Source organism: Brachyistius frenatus, unplaced genomic scaffold (genome assembly GCF_029030835.1).
Source record: "Brachyistius frenatus isolate BFR_SWC_R1_liver_20210118 unplaced genomic scaffold, ASM2903083v1 Contig_75, whole genome shotgun sequence".
Taxonomy (NCBI): domain Eukaryota; kingdom Metazoa; phylum Chordata; class Actinopteri; family Embiotocidae; genus Brachyistius; species Brachyistius frenatus.
The window spans coordinates 670,983-695,000 of record NW_027210674.1 but is presented as its reverse complement, the minus strand read 5'-3'; the positions used below and the strand labels follow the sequence as shown (position 1 = coordinate 695,000).

The 24,018-nt window shown below is 46.9% G+C and overlaps 3 protein-coding genes across 6 annotated transcripts in view; all 3 read right to left on the bottom strand.

Moving 5' to 3' along the window:
- Positions 1–3,653: 3,653 nt before the first annotated feature.
- On the bottom strand, positions 3,654–15,522 carry adnpb (activity-dependent neuroprotector homeobox b). Of its 2 annotated transcripts, XM_069708347.1 has the most exons (5): positions 15,425–15,508; positions 14,832–15,244; positions 9,388–9,504; positions 7,970–8,062; positions 3,654–7,670 (listed from the first exon to the last, which is right to left on the bottom strand). In XM_069708347.1, the coding sequence occupies exons 3-5, from the start codon at positions 9,493–9,495 to the stop codon at positions 4,725–4,727; spliced, it is 3,147 nt and encodes a 1,048-aa protein (XP_069564448.1). In that variant the 5' UTR covers positions 9,496–9,504; positions 14,832–15,244; positions 15,425–15,508; the 3' UTR covers positions 3,654–4,724. The 2 variants fall into 2 exon arrangements, with proteins under 2 accessions (XP_069564448.1, XP_069564449.1); XM_069708348.1 differs by lacking the exon at positions 14,832–15,244 and having other exon boundaries at positions 15,425–15,522.
- A 783-nt stretch (positions 15,523–16,305) lies between these two features.
- Positions 16,306–20,908, bottom strand: dpm1 (dolichyl-phosphate mannosyltransferase subunit 1, catalytic). The gene is made up of 9 exons (XM_069708346.1): positions 20,734–20,908; positions 20,249–20,348; positions 20,087–20,120; positions 19,923–19,999; positions 19,644–19,669; positions 19,424–19,519; positions 19,259–19,327; positions 18,409–18,523; positions 16,306–16,857 (listed from the first exon to the last, which is right to left on the bottom strand). The coding sequence occupies exons 1-9, from the start codon at positions 20,862–20,864 to the stop codon at positions 16,753–16,755; spliced, it is 753 nt and encodes a 250-aa protein (XP_069564447.1). The 5' UTR covers positions 20,865–20,908; the 3' UTR covers positions 16,306–16,752.
- Positions 20,909–21,531: 623 nt separating this feature from the next.
- The window catches only part of LOC138626612 (collagen alpha-1(XX) chain), a 33,753-nt gene continuing 31,266 nt past the window's right edge, over positions 21,532–24,018 (bottom strand). For 2 of the 3 annotated variants that reach the window (XM_069708358.1, XM_069708360.1), the window contains 4 exons: positions 23,803–23,991; positions 23,650–23,727; positions 23,373–23,534; positions 21,532–22,245 (listed from right to left, as the gene is read on the bottom strand). In XM_069708358.1, the coding sequence (XP_069564459.1) occupies positions 22,217–22,245; positions 23,373–23,534; positions 23,650–23,727; positions 23,803–23,991 (458 nt within the window). In that variant the 3' untranslated portion in view covers positions 21,532–22,216. The remainder of the gene's footprint in view (positions 22,246–23,372; positions 23,535–23,649; positions 23,728–23,802; positions 23,992–24,018) is intronic. The other variant, XM_069708359.1, reaches the window with a different exon arrangement.

Below are 24,018 nucleotides of genomic sequence, written 5' to 3'. Positions count from 1 at the left end.
CTTTCCATGAATCATGTGTGTGTGTGTGTGTGTGTGTGTGTGTGTGTGTGTGTGTGTGTGTGTGTGTGTGTGTGTGTGTGTGTGTGTGTGTGTGTGTGTGTGTGTGTGTGCAGCAAGACCGTTCTCTAACTGCAGGAGGCGCTAGCAGCAGAAACAGTCTGCAACCATCTCTCTCTGCCCCCCCTCCCCTCCCCTCCCCCAGCCTCCATCACCCAGCACTGCAGAAGAGGCCTCTTGTCTCTCCTGCAGTCAGCAAGGCCTTTCTTCAGCCCCCCCCCCCCCCCGCTGGTGTCTCACTCTGCGGTGCCCTGATCTGGATGACCTCTATTGACAGCTGATGTTCAGAGGATGTGAAGAACTTCCTCGTAACATCACGAGCTTCTTTAAAAATATATTGGTGTGATAGGTTTTACCGAAAGGAAACTGCTGTTAGTTTCCTACAGGGGGCGCTGTCAGAGACACACCTCCCTCCTCCCTCCTGTCTCACCTTTGTCTCCCCCTGTCCCTCACCCCTGGTCTCTCTTCTCAGGTGGAGGCGGGCTCAGCGGGGAGGGGGGAGGGGAGGAGGTGCCAAAGTGACCCGCAGCCGCTTCAACCAATTATCTTCCTCCCTGTTAAATACTCTTTTTGTCTCAGCAGCCAGCACACCTCTTTGTGTCTGACAGCACACACACACACACACACACACACACACACACACACACACACACACACACACACACACACACACACACACACACACACACACACACACACACACACACACACACACACACACACACACACACACACACACACACACACACACACACACACACACACACACACACACACACACACACACACACACACACACTGGGACCTCCTCCAGCTACAGGGGGCGCCAGTCTCTCTACACCACCACCATCACCCCCTTTTTCCACCTCGCTCCTCCACCCTCACCCCTTGTTCTCCTTCCTCTGACTCCCATCTTGCTCCCCCCCCCCCCGAACCCTCTCCTTTCCCCACCCATTCCCTTCCCCTCCCTCTCGCCCCCCCTCCCCCCTTTTGAAAGGCTGTTAAGCGCTCCTTCTGCACACAGCACTGCAGATGAGGCCTCCGCCTCCCCCACAGTCTGCCAGGCCTCTCTCTACTCTCTCCTTCAGACTCCCCCACCTCTCCCTCCCTCCTCCCTCCCTCTCCTTACAACAGCATAGCAACACTGACTAGCCAGCCAAGGATAGTCTTGCCTCTCTCTCTCTCTCCCTCCCTCCCTCCCTCTTGCACTGGGGTAATTTCCCTCCATTTTAGATTCCTCATCCCAGGGCAGCAAAGGATGGCATTTTAATGAAATAAAAAAAGAATCCGATCTCCCTGAATTTACCTGCGTTCTAGTGATGGAGTACCTTTCATCCAGCAAAGGGTTAATCATGTCGTTTTATTTCACAGAGGCTCTTCCACATGTAGTCATTGGTTACGAACACTGAGTCCATTTGTGTGTTCATTATACACCTGGAAAGAGGACAACGTAACATGTGGAGGGACGTTAGGCCACGTTGAAGGCACAGTTCGTGACCCCACCATCGGCATTCAAAACACAAACGCTGAATGACATCATTGATGACATCACCGACTCCTTCACCCGTATTATTTTTACGGTCAAACGGAAACTAACGAGGCCTTTTTTTTTCTGGCAGGAAAATCATTACGCTGCACAAGTTCGTACCCGTGGACGTTCGTTGTCCACCCCGGTATCACGACAAAACGCCAAATAAGACACGTCGGTCCGCTACAGCAAAGCGTGAAATACCCACGCTTTAGACCTGGCTAGCTGTGAAAGTTACACGTTTTCCTGGAGTGGGCGAAAATGAATTCGACTGCATGTGCAGGAAAATCTAAACAAGCTAAAATACGTGGCGGTCACATGATCCCACATTACGTGACATTTCCGTGTAAGTTTCACGCTTTTAAAACGTGTAACTGTCACGCCGAGATCGGGCGAAGTGTGGCTACTTCACGTTTTGCCGTGATACCGCGTTGTCCATCAGACCAGGAAAAAAACTCTCCTCTTGTGCGGGTAAATTGGTTTTCAGCTTTTACATGCTGGATATTTTTCGAAAGTGAACTCCTTCATTCAAGGTGTTCCTCGTTTAAGTTGTGGTGGACGGAGAATATATATATTTCTGTTATGATACAAAGAGGGAACAACATGACTCTCTGCTGTCCTTCCAAACCACAAAGCAATGGAAACCTCATTAGGATGCGCTGAAGGATAATGGAAACGTCAGAACACTTCAGACCTGACTGGTGAATGAAATATTTAACTGGCTAATTTTAACTCTCTGAAAAAGGATTTTGACTCGAGGGGGGGAGGGGGGGTATATCTTCATCATACCTGGAGGTATTACTGGAGGTTTTACTCTGATGCCATGGCAACAACTGTACTCAAGACACTAGATTCAAAAGTTCACTACTAACTAAACGTGATGAAACAAAGGCTTATTTCTTTGATCACGGCCCCCTCCCTCAAGTCACCGAGCATTTTATGAATAAATTCAGTTTTTCTAGCTGAGCGTTTTATTTATAAAAGCACATATTTCCAATACTTTGCAACAGAGATATTTTTTTGCATTTGATGAAAGATTTAAAGTTGAGACATCCAAACCGGCAGTTTCACTACAGTGGTGGATTTCAATCTTTCTGGCCTGAAGCAAAAAACTTCTTTCCAAGTTATGGCCTCAGTGGTCATGAGCTGCAAGACGTTGGTTCTTTTAGATTTTATTTTAAAGACATTGAGGGGCTGAAGTTGTAAAAGAAAACTGAAAATGACCCATTTTCTGAGTCTCATTAAAGATCCCATATTGTATAAATTCAGATTTCCATTTATATATATATATATATATATACACACACACTATATATATATATATATATATATATATATATATATATATATATATATATATGTGTGTGTAGACCGTATGCAGCAGAGTGCTGCTTTGACTACCATAACTTTGTGATGTCACAAATCTGCTCATGTCCAGCCTCAGCACCGCCCTCTGTCCAAACCTTTATGTGGAAGAAAACAAGTTGTCGTTCTATCGCGGAGCTAGTGAGCTACATAACGGATAAAACCTGATTGGCCCGGGCATGTATCTCAGAAAAGAGTCGTCCAATCAGAAGAGAGGGCCCTAAAGACAGGATGCTGTCGGTAAAACTCTCAACAGAGATGTAAAACTAGCTTCTATTTTTTAGTTTTGGTACTCAAAACCCAAAAATGATCTGATGGAAATCACGACTGCAAATAAAACACAGGAAAACAGTAAATATGGGACCTTTAATGACCTGGTGACCTTTGGGATATCTGGGGAATCTCTTCCACGGCGATACAGTATTTAAAAACAGCCATCAAAAGCGTATTTTGCACCATAAATCAAACACCCATAGGCCTGTACGGAGGAGTATCCTCCTTTCAGTTTTAAGAAATCAAATTTAAGGAGAAATGTTTAGACTGGCAGACAAAAGCAGGTTTCCGATGCTTAAAGCTAAAAGAGAGCAACGCAGTGAAAAGCTCTTCTCTGTACTGCTGTGCATCAACAAGCACCAGGAATCATCGGTGTGCACAATCCCTCTGTTCTTCACTCTGAACAAAGAAACCGGCACGGCCAACTGGCTCTGTGAGAAGCACAATTACAGCACTTTATTATTCATAAATGCTTAAAGTGAAAAATGAAAACATAAAACAAATACACAATTCAAAGAACACATAGTAAACACAACTACGTCTTTTTGGGGAAACAGAAAAACTGCTTTCACATGTGTGGTCGACAGTATGGTGGTTACTGTCTGGTCTTGGAGGGGGGGAGGGGGGGGGGCAAAGAAACATCAAGTTCAAATGGTGAAAATAGAAAGCATGTACAAGTACAGTCAAGGCTAATGAGCAAAAAGTAGATGAAATGCTCCTTTATACTGGAGCAGAATGAGAAGAGCTTGGTGCCACTAGTCCTTCAGAAAAAAAACAAAATTAAAAAAATAAAATCTAATCAAGATTAGAGCAAAAAAAACAAAACTGTCATTTTATTTAGATATAGATATATTATTTTGCAAACAAAAAAAACCAAAAGAAAAAACCCTATTTTTTTTGTTAAAAAATAAACTTAAACATACAGGAAAATACCAGCCACCAATGCGACACCTACTGTTAAGCATGTAGAACATATGACGCTACCTTACACACATGTAATAGCAAATATTTAGGGGTACATGTACGGCAACATCTGTCCAAACATGTCTAAAAGACTGTACAAATGTACACTACCTACCTCAGTAGAACTACATGAAAGATGGTGGATTATCTGGTCGGCTCAAAAGCTTTAACCTCAAAACGGCTCCGCATCTGAAGCCACACTTCCAACCACCGTAAATAACTCCTCATCTCAATGTAATAAAGTTTACAGAAGGCAAAAAACGTGGAGTCTGTTTGTTTGGTGTAACTTCACTGTCTCTGCTCCCCTTCCACTCGGTGGGGGGAAAAAAACACGTTAAAAACTTTGAGAACAAATCTTTACATCAGTCGTAGCTGCTCGCCGAGTCCTGCCGCCGCGTCCTCGGATGGCTTGTTTGGATTTCCCTCCGCGGCTCCTTCGCAGAAGCCCGGCGGACCCGCGGCGTGTCCGTGGGTTCAGGCGAGGCAGATGTGTTGGCGCTGGTCGGATCTTTGCGTGAAGTCTTTCCGCCGTCCTCCGTCAGACCTGCTGCTTCCCCAGCTGGCCTCCGTCTCTGCCGCTCCTCGCCGACGACGGAACAAACTTGGGGATGATGATGGGGAGAGCGTCCCTTCCTTTAGCAGCCGGCCGGCCCGCGGGCCCGAAGCCGTTCTCCACGTGTGCTCCTTCGTCCTCATCGTCCTCATCGTCCTCATCATCATCATCATCCTCCTCCTCCTCCTCCTCTTCCTCCTCGTCGTCGTCGTCATCGTCGTCGTCCGACACGTCATCCAGATCTGAAGCCATCTTGGCCCCCGTCCTCGACTCCGTTCTCTCCTTGGCTTCAGGAAGCGGTTGGTTGCCATGGAGACGCACCTCTCCCTCCGGGTCCTCGTCATCGTCCCGCCGCTCTTCCTCGTCGCTGTCGGAGTCGACGGCGATGGGCTCGGACAGGTCGAGAGGTATTTTCTGTGGTAAGGTGCTGTTGATTGTCTCGGTTTGGTCTCTGCCGGCGCCGTGAGGTTTGGGAGCGGACGGCGCCGCCTTCCCGGCGGGCGGAGCCGCGCCGCCGTTCGCCGCCACCAGCTCCCGGTGTCTCTGCAGAACCCGCTCCGACACGCCCCTCCGCGCCCTCGACGTCCGCCGCTTGCTGTGTCGGCCCTCGAACACGCCGCCCTGCTCCAGCGCCAGCTCGTGACTCACTTTGCTCAGCTCGTGCATGCTGAACCCGAGCAGCACGCTGGCGCCGTGGCCTTCGCACTCCTGCACGCATTTCCTCCGCCTGTTGACGAAGTGGCTGGAGATGTCGGACTTCCACAGCCACAGACTGGCCGCCAGCTTCTCCACCTCCCGCTGCGACGGGTACGGCGCTCGGTTGAAATACTGCGTCAGAAACGCCTTCCTGGATTCGTACGACTGGTTTTCGTGTCCTTTCGGGTCGAGAGCCAGAACCACGGGCTCATCCGGGTTCTCCACGAAGGCGGACGGACCGTTGAGATCCCGAGGGTGGGCCCGCTCCCCCGGCGGTCCCGGCCTCCTTCGTTTTGGCGCGCTAGTGTCCGAGCCGTCGAAGCCGGCCCGTTTCAGAGCGCCGCTCTGGACCTGGCCGACCCGAGAGGAATGCGCGGCCCGGCTCTCCTGCCCGTTCTGGGACTTCCCGACGCCTCGACAGTGCACCAGGTGCAGAGTGATGGTGGAGGCCGTCATGTTGCTCGTGTAAACGCCCAAACAGTGGATGCACTTGTAGGTGAGTTTCTTTTCTACGGGGTGGACCGTCTGGATCACCTGGTGCCGGTCCCTCAGATGGTGGGCCAGAGAGTCCGAGATCGGGCCCTTGAGGATGGAGAAGCAGAGAGGACACAGAGTCTTGCCCACGTCCCTCTTGTAGGGCACCGAGGCCTGAGGGACGCTCTTGGCCGAGGTGCCGTCCGCGGGCCCCGACGGGGTTTTGGGCGGATGAGGAGGCATCGACCTCTTTCCTGATACGAGCGACGCCGACAGGTTGGACACGGACGAGTTGTTGTTCTGAGCGTGAAACGCCACCGACTCCTCGGGCGCGTCTCTCATGTTGTACGTCGTGACGATCAGCTGAACATTTTTGGGGTTGCCCTGCTGCAGGGTGAGGTCAAAGGTCAGGGGGGAGTCCGTGCGCGGGCCCACCTTCTCGTCCGGATGCGAGAGCCGCATGTGCGCCACCATCTTCTCCACGTCGTTGAAGGTGGCGCGGCAGTGCGGGCAGGACAGGCCGTGGATCAACATGTGGTTCAGGAGCGTGTCGCTGGGCAGGTAGCGGTTGCAGTAGAGACACTTGCTGGTGAAGTTGTGGATCTTCATGATGTAGTTGGCCACGGCGGGAACCTTCTCCGCCTTGTGCTCCTTCTCAAAGTGGGAGCTGTACACGTTCTCCGGGAAGAGCTCGTTGCAGATGGTGCAGATCTTCCACTTCTGGGTGTAGGAGGTGCCGAGGACCGACGAGCCTCCTTTCTTGGCCGTGACGGAGGCGACGGTGGTGGCCGCCGCCTGGACGCGGGAACCCAGAGGGTTGGACTTGAGCGAGGAGGAGCCGACCATGACCGGGCTCCGCAGGCCGCCGCCGGAGATCAGCTGCTTCGCCGCGTGCGACTGCAGCGGCACCGAAACCTGGGCGTTCCCCGGCAGAGTCACTCGGACCTGCTGGTTGCCGATGGAGAACGGTTGGGCGGAGCCGGCCTTCAGCCCGACCGCGTCGTGTTTCATCCCGGACAGCAGAGAGTTGAAGCTGGCCTTGGACGAGATGATCACCCGGCCCAGCTGCTGGGAGCCGGCGGTCCTGGTCGTCGCCATGACGGCGCCTTTGGGGCCCATCCCGATGATGGTCTTGTCTCCTTGGGTTTTGGGGGGGATCATGATGATGGGTTTGGGGCGGGGGACGATCACGCTGGTGTGTCCGATCATCGCCGTCACCTGGTAGCCGATCCTCTCGTGGTCCTCGATGACGTGCTGAACGAGCGCCTCGTAGGTCCGCGGGACGAACAGACACTTCTTGCAGTGGATCTGGTTGCTGCCGTTGTTCCCGTCGGCGCCGCCGTTCTGAGCCTTGTCGCCGGGCTTCACGATGTAGGGCTGCGCCACCGGCTGAAAGTGTTCCCGGTAGATGTGCTTTCGCACCACATTGTACAAAGGGTCCCTGTAGGTGCACTTCTTGCAGTAGTACACCGCCTGCTCCACGCTGTCGCCGCTCCTCTTCAGCACGCCGTCCTTCATCACGACGCCGCCCGCCACCATCCCGCCGGGGCCCTGCCGCACGACGCTGTTGGGCATGTGGAAGAGCTTGATGTGCGTTTCCAGGGTCTTTTTGTTGCCATTGTAGGTGCAGTACGGGCAGTTGAGCAGAATGTTGTTCTCGAAGTCCTCGCTGTGCACGTTGCGGAAGTGGCTCTTGTATGCAGAGAAGTACTTGGATGAAAAGAGGCAGCCGGAGCAGCAGAAAGGCTTCGATCTGTAGTCCTGGAGACACAGAGGACGAGGAAATCAACTCACAACCAGCCAAAACGCACACTCGTATTCAAAAAACAAACCACAATAATCTATTTCAATACCTGTGCAAAAAAAACAAAACAGGATATTTATAATATTATATAATATAATAATAATAATAATCACCTTTCATACAAGAAATGTTGCTCAAACATTACATGCAGCGTTTCACATTAAAACAGATATAAAGGCACATCTAAAAATATATAAAAGAAACAAAATGCACAACAACAGAGTTAAAACATGAACTCTGAGTGTTGGTCACACACCTGGACTTTGGTATGCGACGGCTCCCACATGCACACATCCTCCCAGCTGGTGTGCTTTATGTACACGTCTGGAGGAGTGAAGTCTTTATAGTCCTACCGACCAAAGAAGTGAAGATTTAACACACGATCATGATGAAACAAAGATGCAATCACACATTCACAACGCAGCGACAAACCATTTCTTTCTGTGGTGTTACATCTGCACGTGGGGGGACCGAGTGAAGGATTCTGGGTAACTTTAAGCAACAGATTTGATAACATGCAAGACTCATGCTGTGTTCCAGATGACAGACTTCCCTCAGGACACTAACCAATAGTTCTCTTCCATGTCAGGACTCTTACTGGGTAGAACAGGAGTTTTAACAATCGTGTTGTTTCAAATCACAGACAGGAAATGACCTCATCATGTGAACATGTCACCTTCCAAAATATCTGCAGCTTTAATTATTTTACCCAGAAATCAGTGTGTTTTTGTGGCCACGCCCCCTTCCTCTACAGAGCCAAGATGGCGACTGTTTAGGGTGGAAAGTGTCCAGAGTTTCACACTTCTTTTTTTACTCTGATGTTTCTGTACTGACAGTGTGAACACCAGTACAACATCTGGAACACCACTACAATATCTGGAACAACATCTGGAATACCACCACAACATCTGGAACATCATCTGGAACACCACCACAACATCTGGACACCACTACAACATCTGGAACACCACTACAACATCTTGAACAACATCTGGAACACCACCACAACATCTGGAACACAGCATCAAACACACAAAATGATCCTCTGCTGTTTTGCATGTCAATCAAATGCTGATTTCCTCCGAAGTCTTTTGCAGGCTTGAACTCTCACCTCTGCTTCCAGCTGTCTACTGTCCTCTGGGACACACGTTGGTCCTGAAATATGTCTGTATGTTTACGTATGGTCTCTTTACATATTTTATTTTTACACTAAAATCTGTCAAAAAATTAGGAGTTGAAATTCACAATTCCTTAAAAGCCCATCAAATGTGACCAAATCTGTGTAATTCTCCATGTTTATGTTGAATTATGTAAAGTTGTATGCTTTTAAGCCTTTTTCTTCTCCATTAAATGAGACACAGGAGGAGGAGGAGGAGGACACAATGTCAATGAGGGTAATCACAGTACTGTACGTGCTACATTATATGAATCCAGCCAATACATTGGTGTTATATTACATTATATACATTCATGCTGCAGTACCCGGCCCCGTGCTGCTGGATCCTCACTTCCCAGACTGACCCACGTACATTCAGGCTGTGTTTCCAAAAAAAAACCTTTAAATGTGATGCAGTCAGTGTGAATCTGAAGAAATCCACATTGTGTTTGTTAGTATAAGAACTAAACTGTGGAAGCTCTTCCTGGTGTGTTGAGCCAGAGGCAGATTGGTCTCACCTCCAAGTGATCTCTGCAGAACTCCATCCCGATGTCACCCAGGACCTTCTTGACATTTTTCCTGGCTTTGCGCAGACTGCCCAGGTTATTGACGGGGAGCTGGAACATTTTGCCTGCCTGGACACAAAACACACACAGCGTCTATCAACAGGTGTGGGCACATCATCACACTGAACACAAAATTTTACAACATTATACACAGGAACCCTACAATTCAAACACTCCCATGTAAGCCAGGAGGAACATAGTCCTCCTTAAGGGAGAAAAACCTCCAACAGCAGGAAGGAAAAACTCTCTTAACAGGAAGAAACCTCAGAATCTGAACAGGTGTCTGGAAACTGGATACAAACGTCAGGAAGTAAAAGGACTGGTTACTTAAATAAACTAACAGCTAAATGTGGAAGTTGCAAGGAATATGAAACTTTCCACAAGACAAAGTCACAGCTTTTTGGCATTACTATGCTGTTTTTATTGGCTTTATTGAGATGTAATTGCAGACAAGTAGTCATTTTCACATCTGTAAGCAGCAGCCATCGGAGTCAAGAAGCTGCTGTGCTTCTGATGACGAAGCCAAAGTGTGACCTTTTATTCAAAAAGTGGACATTTAAATTAAAAACAATACTGCCGTTTTCACATCTTGCACAACGTGTTAGGAAAATCATGAACTGAGAATTGTAATATTTTGTGGGGCAATATCGTATAAATTCATGGACGCCAGGTTTTTATATAAATACATTTGTCAGGTTCATGCAACGTTAATGAGAGGTGTTTATGACAGTGCTGGTGAGTCTGTCTGCTTCCTGTTTCACTGCAATAAAAGTGATTTAAGTGAGATGAACAGATTTTATCAAACTGATGCAGAGAGAGATTCTTTGGGGACATTATTTACAGAACAGAAAAGGCAATAAATCACAATACTTCTGCATCATGCAATATGTTTGAAATCACACTACACAAGCAAGTAGCTCCACCCCCAGAGATCTGATTGGTCAACTGAACATCTGGAACAAATCATCATGACATCACATCCTGCTCATCACTAGAAATACCACTCCACCTCCTCAATGGGAATATAGAATTAGAATAGTTATAGTTGTTATAGTTCTATTAAATGACCCATTTGGTGAAGTCGGGTCTCTTTTGGTCCTTTTTGGTCGCTCCGAGCACCCGTACCGTAACACCACGGATAGTCACGCACTTACAATCCTAGAGGAGGCTAGCTGGACCGGTTTGGTTTGAACACATGACACGGAGCTAAAATGTTAAAAACACATGAGTCCATGGATATCTTTGTTCATCAGATATCTTTGTTCCAACCAGACTGAGCTAGCTGATCAGTTTAGTGTTTCTATGTTCTGTATTTATTCAGTTGGAGACTAGAAATCCTCTCTGTTGCTAGGTGGTTGCTAAGGGTCCGACTATTTCCTGGAGTAGTAAACATTACATACGTTACCGACGAGACAGATTGTTTTCTAGTTGTTAGTCATACTCCATGTGTTGCCATGGAAACGGAGGTCGCACGAACAAAAAGTTTTATATTTTGAGAGCGAATTGCCGCACAATGTGAAAAAAATATTTCATTTAGTTGGTAACTTGTTGTATAATCGCAATAGTACACTCAAAGGTGTGCTTTACTAAAGTGTAACCTCCAACAGAAGGAAGGAAAAACTCTTTTAACAGAAGAAACCTCCAACAGAAGGAAAAACTCTCTTTTAACAGAAGAAACCTCCAACAGAAGGAAAAACTCTCTTTTAACAAAAGAAACCTCCAACAGAAGGAAGGAAAAACTCTTTTAACAGAAGAAACATCCAACAGAAGGAAAAACTCTTTTAACAGAAGAAACCTCCAACAGAAGGAAAAACTCTCTTTTAACAGAAGAAACCTCCAACAGAAGGAAAAACTCTCTTTTAACAGAAGAAACCTCCAACAGAAGAAAAAACTCTCTTAACAGAAGAAACCTCCAACAGAAGGAAAAACTCTCTTTTAACATGAAGAAACCTCCAACAGAAGGAAAAACTCTCTTTTAACATGAAGAAACCTCCAACAGAAGGAAAAACTCTCTTTACAGAAGAAACCTCCAACAGAAGGAAAAACTCTCTTAACAGAAGAAACCTCCAACAGAAGGAAAAACTCTCTTTACAGAAGAAACCTCCAACAGAAGGAAAAACTCTCTTTTAACATGAAGAAACCTCCACCAGAAGGAAAAACTCTCTTTTAACATGAAGAAACCTCCACCAGAAGGAAAAACTCTCTTTTAACATGAAGAAACCTCCAACAGAAGGAAAAACTCTCTTTACAGAAGAAACCTCCAACAGAAGGAAAAACTCTCTTCACAGAAGAAACCTCCAACAGAAGGAAAAACTCTCTTCACAGAAGAAACCTCCAACAGAAGGAAAAACTCTCTTTTAACATGAAGAAACCTCCAACAGAAGGAAAAACTCTCTTTTAACAAGAAACCTCCAACAGAAGGAAAAACTCTCTTTTAACATGAAGAAACCTCCAACAGAAGGAAAAACTCTCTTTTAACAGAAGAAACCTCCAACAGAAGGAAAAACTCTCTTTTAACAGAAGAAACCTCCAACAGAAGGAAAAACTCTCTTTTAACAGACAAAACCTCCAACAGAAGGAAAAACTCTCTTCACAGAAGAAACATCCAACAGAAGGAAAAACTCTCTTTTAACATGAAGAAACCTCCAACAGAAGGAAAAACTCTCTTAACAGAAGAAACCTTCAGCAGAAGGAAAAACTCTCTTTACAGAAGAAACCTCCAACAGAAGGAAAAACTCTCTTTACAGAAGAAACCTCCAACAGAAGGAAAAACTCTCTTTACAGAAGAAACCTTCAGTAGAAGGAAAAACTCTCTTTTAACAGAAAAAACCTCCAACAAAAGGAAAAACTATCTTTTAACATGAAGAAACCTCCAACAAAAGGAAAAACTCTCTTTTAACAGAAGAAACCTCCAACAGAAGGAAAAACTCTCTTTACAGAAGAAACCTGCAACAGAAGGAAAAACTCTCTTTACAGAAGAAACCTTCAGTAGAAGGAAAAACTCTCTTTTAACAGAAAAAACCTCCAACAAAAGGAAAAACTATCTTTTAACATGAAGAAACCTCCAACAAAAGGAAAAACTCTCTTTTAACAGAAGAAACCTCCAACAGAAGGAAAAACTCCGACACAAAATAGCAATTAAAATAACCATTGCTCAGCGACTTGTTGCTCGTTATAACAGGTTATATTTTTGCACTCAGTGGTTTCTGTTCAATAAAGTAAAATTATTTTCTGAGGTTTTGATCCGAGCGTCACTGAGCCGACGGGTTGAAAGGTTGCCGACAGAAACACAGTAAAACCAACATCCTCCCATTCATTATCTCCTTTATCATCTAGCATTCATAAAGTCACCGCTTGCCAGAAGATGCAAATATTATTAAATTGGCTTTTCAACAGTGGTGCCAGTCCGGTGGGCATATTCACATCACAAGCTCCATGTTTAAAAAGGTCAAAGGTCGCTGACACACAATGACAACAATCAGCACCAGTCCCAAACAATCCCTGTGAACACCTCAGCTTATTCCCCTTCTAGAAAACAGAGAAGAAGAAGAGGGACAACAGCGAGAGGATCCACTGGTGCGGAGACATGTCTGTCTGTCCACTTCCTGTCTGCCTGACATCAGGAGATGTTAAGAGTGAGTGAAAGACAAACCCCCTTGCCTGCCTGCCTGTCCCCCCCCCCCACCGTCCCTTTTCCTGCTTCCTCCCATTACGTGTAGATGGCGCTAGAGAGGACCTCCATTATGTAAGTGTCCCTATATTCTGCCTGCCCCCTTTTTTTTTTCTCTCCTCCCTACCTCGCAATACCATCACAGAATGGCGCCTCCTATTGAGTCAGCAGCAGCTTCTACAATATGTCTGCAGTGGAGGGAGAGAGGGGGAGGGAAGGGAGGAAGAGGAGGGAGGGATGTTGGAAGGGAGGAAGGGGAGGGACAGAAGGAGCCAGAGAGAGAAAGAGATCAGGGAAGAGGGGGGGAGGGTGAGAGAGGATGAGGGAGCTGGGTGGGAGGACGGGGAGGGAGGAGGGGTGAGAGGAAAGGGGAGAGGGACAGAGAGTGAGCGACGGAAGTGAAGGAGAGGAGGGGGAGGGGAAGGGATGGGGAGGCAGGGGAGGTCGGACAGGCAGGGCTTGGAGGGGAGGGTGAGGAAGAGAGAAAATGGAAGAGGGTGAGAGAAAGAGGGGGCGATGGAGAGGAGGGGAGGAGGAAAAAAGCCAAGGAGAGGCTGAGAGGGAGGGGAGGAGGAGGAGAGGGAGGAAGAGGAGGCTGCTCTGCTCTGCTCAGCTCTGTTGGCAGAAAACAGGTCTCCCCCTTCGAGGGAGCTGAGGGAGGAAAAAAATAAAAAATAGGCCTTCAAACCTTCAACCACAGATTTCCTCACGCTCTCCGTCCGTCTGTCCATCTGTCCATCTGTCCCCTGCTGGGACGTGATAACCTCTGCTCCCACTGACTGCTGCTGTTTACACTCCTCCCTGTGTGTGTGTGTGTGTGTGTGTGTGTGTGTGGTGGGATGATGTTTACGCTGCTGGTGACATCCACGCTGACACACACACACACAAAACTTTCTTTACATGCACCCCCCTCCCTCCCCCTCCCCGGTCCACACCTGTCTGACACCCCCCAGTCTGAGTGCCCCGTCCCCCCTGTCCAACCAGGTAGAGTCCTCTCCTCTCACCTCTGGACCACCTTTCTCTCTCTCTCTCTCTCTCTCTCTCTCTCTCTCTCTCTCTCTCTCTCTCTCTCTCTCTCTCTTCTCTCTCTCTCTCTCTCTCTCTCTCTCTCTCTCTCTCTCTCTCTCTCTCTCTCTCTCTCTCTCTCTCTCTCTCTCTCTCTCTCTCTCTCTCTCTCTCTCTCTCTCTCTCTCTCTCTCTCTCTCTCTCTCTGAAGAGGTTGAGGAAAAACTTCCCGTTTCACAAATATACAATCCTGAAGATAAAACTAGCTCCCACGTTGAGGATGTAAAGATGGGGGTGGGGGGTGGGTGTCCATGGAGGTGTTTCTTTTTTTAAGCTGTGGGACTCAACAACCCAACTCGTGCTCGGGATGATGGCCGTTGAAGTGCTGTCTGGTCCAACATCTGTCTGGTCCAACATCTGTCAGGACCAGATCGGAGGTTTCACTGACAAAGACTGGGGCTAAGTTAGCATGCTAAGCTAACCAACTCGCACCAAACAACACGGAGCTTTTCAAGCCAGCCGTGCTCCATCCCCTCCGAGGAGCTCCGTCTACGGGCTCACACATGTTAGAAACTGAAGCGACCGGACAAGTCATTCAACTCGCAGGTTATCCGTAAGTTACCTCAGCGGTAGTTCAACACCGCATCACCGCAGGTAGCCGCGGCTAGCAGCGGGCTCCGGCAGCCTCCTCCGGGCTCTCGGTCCGTGACGGAGAGTTTACCTGCTTCCAGCATCCAGCGCTCCCCGTCGGAGTGAGACGTCCTCGGGGACCGAGCCGGCGGAAGGACACTTCCACTCGGTTAATATCCGCTGAGGGTGACGAGCTGCTTCGTGAGGGGGAGAACCGTCGATCCACCCCCGGCTGTCCCTTCTTCGGACACGGGCTACCCTCTTCCCCTCCGGTCGGCCAGCGGGCACGGGGAGCCTCCGAGCTGCATCAGACAATGAAAACCTCCATTCTCCTGGCGCCGTGAAGGCGGACTCATGTCCCGCCGTTCGGGGAACAACTACCGGCGCTCCCGGCTCCCTCTCAAAGAAACGAGCCGAACTCCGCCTGTGACCGCCGGGCAGCCGACGACGTTGTGCCCATTCTGCTCCTGACAGACAATACACACACACATCCAGCCGAGGAAACTGCCCTATCCAAAATGGCGCAAATAAAAAGGGGCGGAAGTGACATCTACTTGATTAGCATAAATAATCTCATTGTGAGCTCCTCGTGAGCCCGCCTCATTAAAACTCTTGATTGGTCTGTCAATCAATTTGGCCAATTAAGCAAATGTTTGTTTAAAAAAAAAAATACCTCCGTCGTACCTACGCAGCCTGCCGCGGGCCTCCGGTGTTCCCGTGTCCGGCTCCTGTAGGGTAAACAACCCGGCGCAGTAGTGGCGGGAACCGGCCGACAGCGGGCGTCCTTCTTGGAGTGGGTTTCTTCGATTGATGCGCATGCGCGGTGTAGCTACATCTGGCGTTCTCCCCTCCCCCCTCCCTCCCCCCGCGGAGGGTCGGATGTACACAGTGCCTCAGCACTCAGCGGGAGCGGTGTGAGCGGTTGAGCGGACGACAGGTGGCGCTGTAGTGTTTCCGACCGTCCAATCCTGCTGCAGCTGCCGGGACTACTTTCCTGCTCGGAGCCGGGAGAAGAGCTGTGCTTCGGCCCTCAGTCCGCTGGTGACCTGCTCTCACATGGTTAATGTGATGGGAAAAGTTCTCCCCCAGCTGATTCGGGTCCTCCTAACCCCCCACCCATCATCATCATCATCATCACCATCACCATCACCCCTCCTTCTACTGACACTCTGTGCATTGAGCACATGTATATATGTATATATATATATATATATATATATATATATATATATGTGTGTATATGTTCATTTTCCAGTATGCAACACGTATGATTTTAATAAACAGACTAAGCCGTGGCGGTTTCAGGGACCCTGGAGGGTCTCGGACGTCTTCGTCTCCGGCCAGTGGAGCAGCCTGTCCGTCAGCCTGTCCGTCAGCCTGTCCGTCAGCCGGTCACCGAGATACAAGAAGTGCTCTGAGCCTGGAGCCCGTTGACCTCCGGCAGCAGCACGCGACCTCGTGAAGGCTGCTGGTGGAGACTGAAGCACCAAAAGGTGGAGGTTTTTTAAGGGTTTTTTTTAAGTGTCAAACTGCTGCAAACAAAATCAAAGAGTGAACTACAAATATTTGGCTTCACATTTTACCGCTTTATATGAATTCAGACATCATCGTCATCACCCACAGGTCTTTGAAGGTGAATATATTGTCTGTTTCAGGTTACAGTTTGATGAATGACTTATGAAGAGAAGCAGGTCACCGTCTGTAACAACATTTTTCATTTTCACACACGGTTAAAACAAACAAACAAAAACAAAAAAGTCAAACATACAAACGTTGTTCATTTTGCGACAGTCTCAGGTGACGCAGGCGGACGTGTGCTGAGCGCTTCGGTCGGCCGTCTCCGGGAACGACGAGCTGATGACGGAGGCCGATGGGAATGTGAAGCGCTGCGTTCCTTCAGGCGGAGACGTCTGTTGTTTACTGTCATTTCAATGCAACTCTGATAGAACTACTGTATTAAAGACGGACTTTAAAAGTGAGGACAAATACGAGGGGACCGCGGGATGTCCTCATCACGTCGTAGCGAAGAGCGTGAGCAGTCCTTTCACGAACGACACGATCTCGTTGCCTCCCAGTTTGGACTCTCCGTATACTCGATCCACAAAGGAGATGGGCACCTGTCGTCAGGAGGACGAAGAAGAAGAAGAATCAGAATCAGTTTCACGTCCAAAAGCAAAACAACGCTGAAGTCGGCTTCTGTTCTGAGGGTTTGATGGGAAATCGAAGGTGAGTCTAAATTGTATTTAAAGTCTTAAGTTATATTATTGTGAATACTTCCTTCAAATGGAAGTGGTGAGCTCGTGGTCGTCATGAGAACACTGTTGCTAGGCAACAGCGCTGTTGTTTGGCTAATAATTTAGCAAACTAGCAGGCAGGTAACATAATGCAGGAAATACAAAAGGCAAAATGACAGAAGATGAGGCCGTCAGACATATTAGGTTATGAAGAAAAACACTATATGACTAAAATTACAATATAGTAACTTATTATATAACAAGTAACAACTTTCATGGACTCTGCTATTTCTAAAAACACATCACACCCACAGACTTTGTGTTCGTAGCTTCAGGTCTGTAAAACGGTTCCGATCCAGAAGTGTCTTCAGCTGCAATACCAGCGAGTGCCACTAGAGGTCGGCTCCAAAAAGCCTCCGGCTCCATAGACTCCCATTCAACTTCTCTCATCAAATCCAAAGTGAATAAAATGTGTCCATCAGTTATCTCGGTGTTGTTAGCTAAAGTCACTCCTTCTTCTTAGTTTTCTGGAGGTCCATCTGAAAATAATCCCTCATTCATTAGAAAAGAAGATTCAAGAAGACCTGGTTTTGGGGGCGTGTCTGTTTGATTGACAGGCCTGTGGTGCAGTCAGGTTACAGCTATCGGTGGGCGGGACGTAGTATTGTCAGGTTTCCGATCAGATCGGTCAGATCCACCGCTGGCTCCTCCCCCATCTCATCCAAATATGGTCACTTCCTGCTCCAAACCACTCCGAACTACCAAGATGGTGACGGACAGAATCTGAACTGGAGGATTCATAACGTTCACAAACCACCGTGGCGATGTCACTGTTGGTTGCTAAATGGTTACAACGCGTGAACGAGGTCGTGAATACCACAAGAGGGCAGCGTTCATATGGACGTGCTGAATACAACCAGCCTGGTGTTGCATCCTACTGGGCATAAAACCTCGGCTTCATGTTCAAGCTATTGGAGCAGCCGTCAACCAATCAGCAGTGACCACCATATAACGTGTGTTGTGTACCGAAATTCGACCGCTAATATTGGAACTACTTCGACGTTATCGCATTAGCCACACCCACTGGTTGCTGATTGGTCAGAGTGTGAACAGGGTTTTCAGACAAAATCACAGTGAAGCATTACATCATTAGAATCCGACGGATTAGTTGATCAAAATGGAATTCTATTATTATTTAATTTACTATTTCTGACTGACATACAATCTAAAGTATGAAAAAAGCACTTCTTAGTTTCTTGTGTTTCACTCAAATGAATAATGAAATTCCTAATAATCTTTTTCTTTTTCAGATTTTGTCTTCCCAGCTCAATATGAAAACAGCAAATCACACATAGACTCAAATCATGGCAGCGTCCACATCAATGAGTTAATAAACACAAGATCAAGTGATTGAAACTGAAATCAGGATCTCACCTCTCCGATGGTGTAGTTGAGCTGTCTGGCTCGGACGATCATCTCCATCTGGAAGACGTACCCTTTGGACACGCACCGCTCCACCAGACCCTCCAGAACATGCTTCTTGTACAACCTGACGTAAGTCAGATAAAAGTAGCAGCAGTGTAAGAAAACAAATAGATAAACACGTGAACACCAACAGAAACGTGAGCAGTCGAAGCAGCCGGCGTTCAACAAACCGACACCTCCGTTCACCGGAGCCTCATTTGAATGTGCCGTCAATTACAAAGTGTGACGTATTTCACGTTTGTAAATGTCTGATAACTCCAGTTTGTAATTCAAAAGCTGAACCGTCAGGCTCGACCCGATCATGTCGGTTCAGGCTTCAATCATTTTGTTTGAGAGGGTAGGGGTCTGCGCTGCGCTGGACATATGAACTGTGACTGATGTGTCTCAGAAGTTCAACTGGACATTTTTTTATTGCTTATTCAAAGGACATCAGTTGAGGACGTGGTTCTTCATTGTGGCCCAGAATGCATTGCGTTAAATGCTGCTACAATGTGGCAATTTAAGCTGTTGTGACACAACATCTGTATATTGAGTATCAATTTGTTATTGTTCACAAAAAAGAAGCTTCTTCAGCTGGTTTGGGTGGAGCTCAGCTATGTGAATGAATGTTACTGAGTAGATCTTAGACACTTTCATTTTGTCAAAGTAGCTCTCGGAGGAAAAAAAAGTTGGAGACCCCTGATTTAGGACCAGCTCCTGAAGTGGTCTGAACAGATTGGACTTCAAGCTGTCCACTTGTGAACACATGTTGATACCAGGTGTGAACCGGGCGTTAATCCACTAAACTGGCACCACTTACCTGAAGCTGCCTGTGAGGTCTGAAGCTCCGGGTCTCAACAACACTTGGCTCAAAAAGTTGGCCCCCCGACTGTGAACGAGAGGAGCCAGAACGAAGACAAAGAACATTAAACTGCTGCCTCGAGGGAGTCGAAACTGAAAACAAAGCACTGCTGCGAGCAGCTACCTGATGAGCTTCCTGCGCAGGTCCCAGCCGTACACACCTCCGTTGCCTTGGTAACGAGTACCTGACACCAGGTCGTAATTTCCCTCCTTCTGCTTTCTGTTAAAGAAGGCGAAACAATTTTTTAAACTGCCATTTGTGGCTCAGTGACTATAAATATATATATTTATTTTGGTAATTATATTTGAACTGATAAAAAGTGACCAAATTTTGAGACACTTACTCAATAAATTCTGGGATAAACTTGGGCTGAAATAAAAAAAAAAAATTACAAAGAAGAATTAAATATCATCCTGACAATAGTGAAATATCACTCAGAGCTTTTTAGATTATAGGAAGGAAAACAGAGCAAGAACATGAAAATCTTTGGGGTTTAAACTGACACACACACACACACACACACACACACACACACACACACACACACACACACACACACACACACACACACACACACACACACACACACACACACACACACAATGGAACAAGCTCCACTCACATGATGAGAGAGGTCTGCGTCCATGATGATGATGAAGTTGCCAGAAGCGTGCTTCATGCCGTGGATGTAGGCGGTGCCTTTGAAGAGAAACAGCAGGCCATCAGTGGGAGGACAGAGTCACCAGACCGAACACACTATTTGTTTTTTTACCGTGTCCAACTTACCGAGGCCTAATTTTTTGGCCCTCGGTCGTAGAAGCTGTAACACAGAAGGTAAATAAGTTTGTATTTTTAACAGCAAGATATATTTATGAATATGTAATGAATTATAATTGATCAATATCAAATGCAATTTTAATTTCCAAATAGTGCTGCTTGTTGACTTACCATCTTGTCCTCCCCATAAATTTTCTGCAGCTGCTTCGCCACCTCTAATGTCCCATCCGGGCTTCCGTCGTCAATGACGATGATTTCGTAGTTAAATCCACTGGAGGTGCAAAAGTTCAACAAAGTAAACTCAACTCGTTTAGGTCCGTTTTGTAGGTCAGGGTTTTTTCTAACACACATACGTTGGTCTTTCTATCTTTGTGAGGACATTTATTTACATAATGCATCCCCTCGTCTCTTACCGTAATCATTGCAACGAAGTGTTTCACCTCAATCCTAATTTAAACTTAATCCTAATATTAACTCTGAAACCCAACCTTAACTCTCAAATTGTGTTTGTGTTCATAACCACGGTTGTTAACCTGAACTAGTCCTCGTGACTATGGAAACAGGTTGACAGACAGCTCATCACCGGCTGGTGCTACCGCCGCAGTTCACGACGGACAGCGCGAGCCGAGCAGCTGTTTCCGGCTCGCGGAGCTCACCTTTCACCGAAAGACTTCACCAGCAGCCAGACGATCAGAGGCAGGTTGTCCCGCTCGTTGTAGGTCGGCAGTAACACGGAGTATTTGTCCGCTTGGTCTCGGTTTGTTTGCGGAGTTTTTCGGCTCGCCATGACGACGTGACTCCACCGTCGTCGCGCTGCGTGAAGCGGAAGGACAGTGCGACGCGACGTCCGTTTTGGTGTTTTCAAAATAAAATCGCTATCGTTGGGGCTAACGTTTTTTTGTTGTTGTTGCAATTGTGACAGAAAGCGTTGAGAAATATATTAAGATCACAATGTAGAAAAATACTCAGCAAATAATAATAAAAAAATCCGGCATCAAACTATTCAAATTCACTTTCTTGCTTCCTGAACAGTTGTCCCTGTTTAACTATTGTCATGTATCAGCATCAACTTTGGTTGTAATGTGAGGGTTTAATGTGTAAAATATTCAGGTGCACCTCGCAACCACGACCTCACACACTCACTGCAAATCAGCTGTGTTTGAAGAACACTTTTGAACTATTATTTAATTGATTCGTACGAGCTTCAACAAACATGATTGTTTTGTTTTATTTTTCAAACTAGGAAACATTGGAGATGAAACCGGAAACTGCGCGTGTCACTGAAGCTGCTTTGACAAAGCCGCTTGCTTAAACGCTTAGTTTTTTAACCTCCATTGTGCTCTTCAAAAATAGACCCCACTGTAAACAATTCTCTCTCCTACAAAGGTTCCGACAATGAACTTCCGACTTTATACTCATTTTATTTTGAAAAAAAAACAACAGGAACACAACACTTTATGAGACACATACTTATGAAGTTTTATTAACAAGGTAAAAAACAGAACAAAAAAACAAAACAAAACATACACCTAAAGAAAAATAATCCTCACACATGCGCACGCGCGCACGCAACACACACACACACACACACACACACGTTTATCACCTACACCCTTGGAAATCAGAAAATGTAAACATGAGTTATCAATTGGAATTGATGCAGTATAAAATAAAATAAAATATACATGATTAACTGGATACATAACTGGATAAATACAATAAACAATATACAACCGATCATACTTATCACATTCTCACAGTATCGTTTATACCTTTCACACCATGGATGACGCATTTTCATTATCGTTGAGGCAGTTTAGGTTCGAAGGGCAAAATGAAATGCACAGAGGAACTAAACTACGCGGCGTTGATACAGTGCATGAATACATAAACATAATTAACAAAAGGTTTCAGTGCGAATACGTCGTATAGGACAGCACGTTACCGATCCCACCAGGAGGAGATTTTCCTTAATCTTCTGACGCGCCGTGAAGCTTCCACATCAGCCAGGTACAAGTTCAACACGTGAAACCTCCTCGATGCTTTTAAACTCCGTTATCAGTCCGTCGTCGAGCTTTAAAGGAAACACCGTCGTTGCACCGGACGTCAGTCACCTCAGCGCCGCCGGTTCGTCTCCACTCAGGGCTGGTAGCCGTAAAAAGGGTCTTCTGGATGAAGAGAGCGCACACACACACACACACACACACACACACACACACACACACACACACACACACACACACACACACACACACACACACACACACACAGTCAGCAATCTAATCAATACGACTCAACACTGTGTTCATCAGTGATATCAGATGGTGATCGATGCAAATTTGAAAAACCTTTGGATTTCAGGAATCCTTTTTCCGTGTTCTTCCAGTGAACATGAGGAGGTAACAGGCGGCAGCAGTGAATATGAGACGTACATTCAGGTAAACAAAATCACAACTCCATGAATGTGAGCGTTGCTGAGTGTCTGCTGGATCTGTATTCAGACATCCGTTCGACAAGATGTTCACCATTTCTGTCCAATCATGACTTTTTAAACTCGGGAAAATAAGTTTTTTTTAAATCAGGTCATTTCTATTGAGAAAAGAGAAATTCATCCTGATTAGATCCGTGCGGTGCTCCTGTCCTCCTGTCTGACACGTTCCACATAATGAACTCCACCAGGAGAGATCACGTCACAGCGCTCCTACACTCACTTCAGACGTCCTCGTCCTCTTTACAAGAGATTTTAAAGCTCTTTTCTGTTCAGGAACGACGACCACAGCAGATTAAAGACACAAACACACAGTCTTCTTTAAAGTCACCCTGAAGGACGCATTATTTTAGACTTGCGTTTTGGTGGTTTTACTTTTATTGATTCCCTGTTTGTTGTGTTTGTATCATTGTATTTTATTACTTGTTGCCTTTTGTGTTTTTAAAACATGTAAAACACTTTGTAACTTGTTTTTGAAAAGCGCTTCAGAAATAATATTACATTGATTATTATTATTATTAAAATTATTGTAACTCTATATGAGGTGATACTATGGTAATGTCAGCTTGTTGTTCTGCATCATTCTGGCAATAAATAACAACAGTATATTTACTGTTGTTAATGTTTAGTTATTGATAATCGACAGCACATTATGTAGATATAACAAAACTTTATAATTTGACTGTTATAATACGACAATGTTGTGTTTATTTTATTACTCCTACTTCATGTGACCCTCCTCCTCCTCCTCCTCCTCCTCCTCCTCACACCTGTACGTCTCCCGGCTGCGTGTCATCAGCAGCTCACCTGTTTCCTGAGGAACTCCCCGGCAGCCTCCGCTGCTGTCACACACACCCGGTGGTCCGATCTCGCCTGGCTGACCCGGAGGTCCGGGAGCTCCCGGCGGGCCCGGTTTACCATCGTCTCCTTTGGACCCTGGGAGTCCCAGCTTGGACTCACCTGGAGGACCTGGTGGTGACACACATAGCAAACAACACATTTATGTCAGCAGAGGAACCTTCAGTGGTGATTTAGAGGACAGTGTGTTACATTACAGCCCCAAATAAAGAAATGACTCGTTGACCTGCAAATCCTTTGACGCCCGAGGGCCCCTGAACGTTGGTGCCCGCGTCCCCCTTCCCCCCGGCCGTCCCTCTCCTTCCTGCAGAGAGGGAAGAAAACAAGTCAGCAGAATGAACTCTGACTAGACGGTCCTCCTTTCACTCGTCAGTCGTACCCTGTTCTCCAGGATATCCCCCCCGGCCGGGTCTCCCTCTGGTGCCGACGTCGCCCTGGTTGCCCCGGTCGCCCGGTGGGCCCTTGGGCCCCGGTACACCGGGCTCCCCGGGGGGCCCCACGGGCTCCTCAATAGGAGCCGGCTTACGACTTATCTCGTTAATGAACATGTCGAGCTTCAACACCTCCTCTGAGAAAACAAGATGCATTATTTATT

Coding starts and splice junctions, on each gene's coding strand:
- adnpb (XM_069708348.1), bottom strand. CDS start 9,495: ATGTTCCAGCTCCCCGTCAATAACCTGGGCAGTCTGCGCAAAGCCAGG. Junction 8,063..9,387: donor TCTGCAGAGATCACTTGGAG/GTGAGACCAATC, acceptor TTTGGTCGGTAG/GACTATAAAGACTTCACTCC. Junction 7,671..7,969: donor CGTCGCATACCAAAGTCCAG/GTGTGTGACCAA, acceptor CTGTGTCTCCAG/GACTACAGATCGAAGCCTTT.
- dpm1 (XM_069708346.1), bottom strand. CDS start 20,864: ATGGCGAGCCGAAAAACTCCGCAAACAAACCGAGACCAAGCGGACAAA. Junction 20,121..20,248: donor TTTATGGGGAGGACAAGATG/GTAAGTCAACAA, acceptor TCTGTGTTACAG/CTTCTACGACCGAGGGCCAA. Junction 19,520..19,643: donor TTTATCCCAGAATTTATTGA/GTAAGTGTCTCA, acceptor CTTCTTTAACAG/AAAGCAGAAGGAGGGAAATT.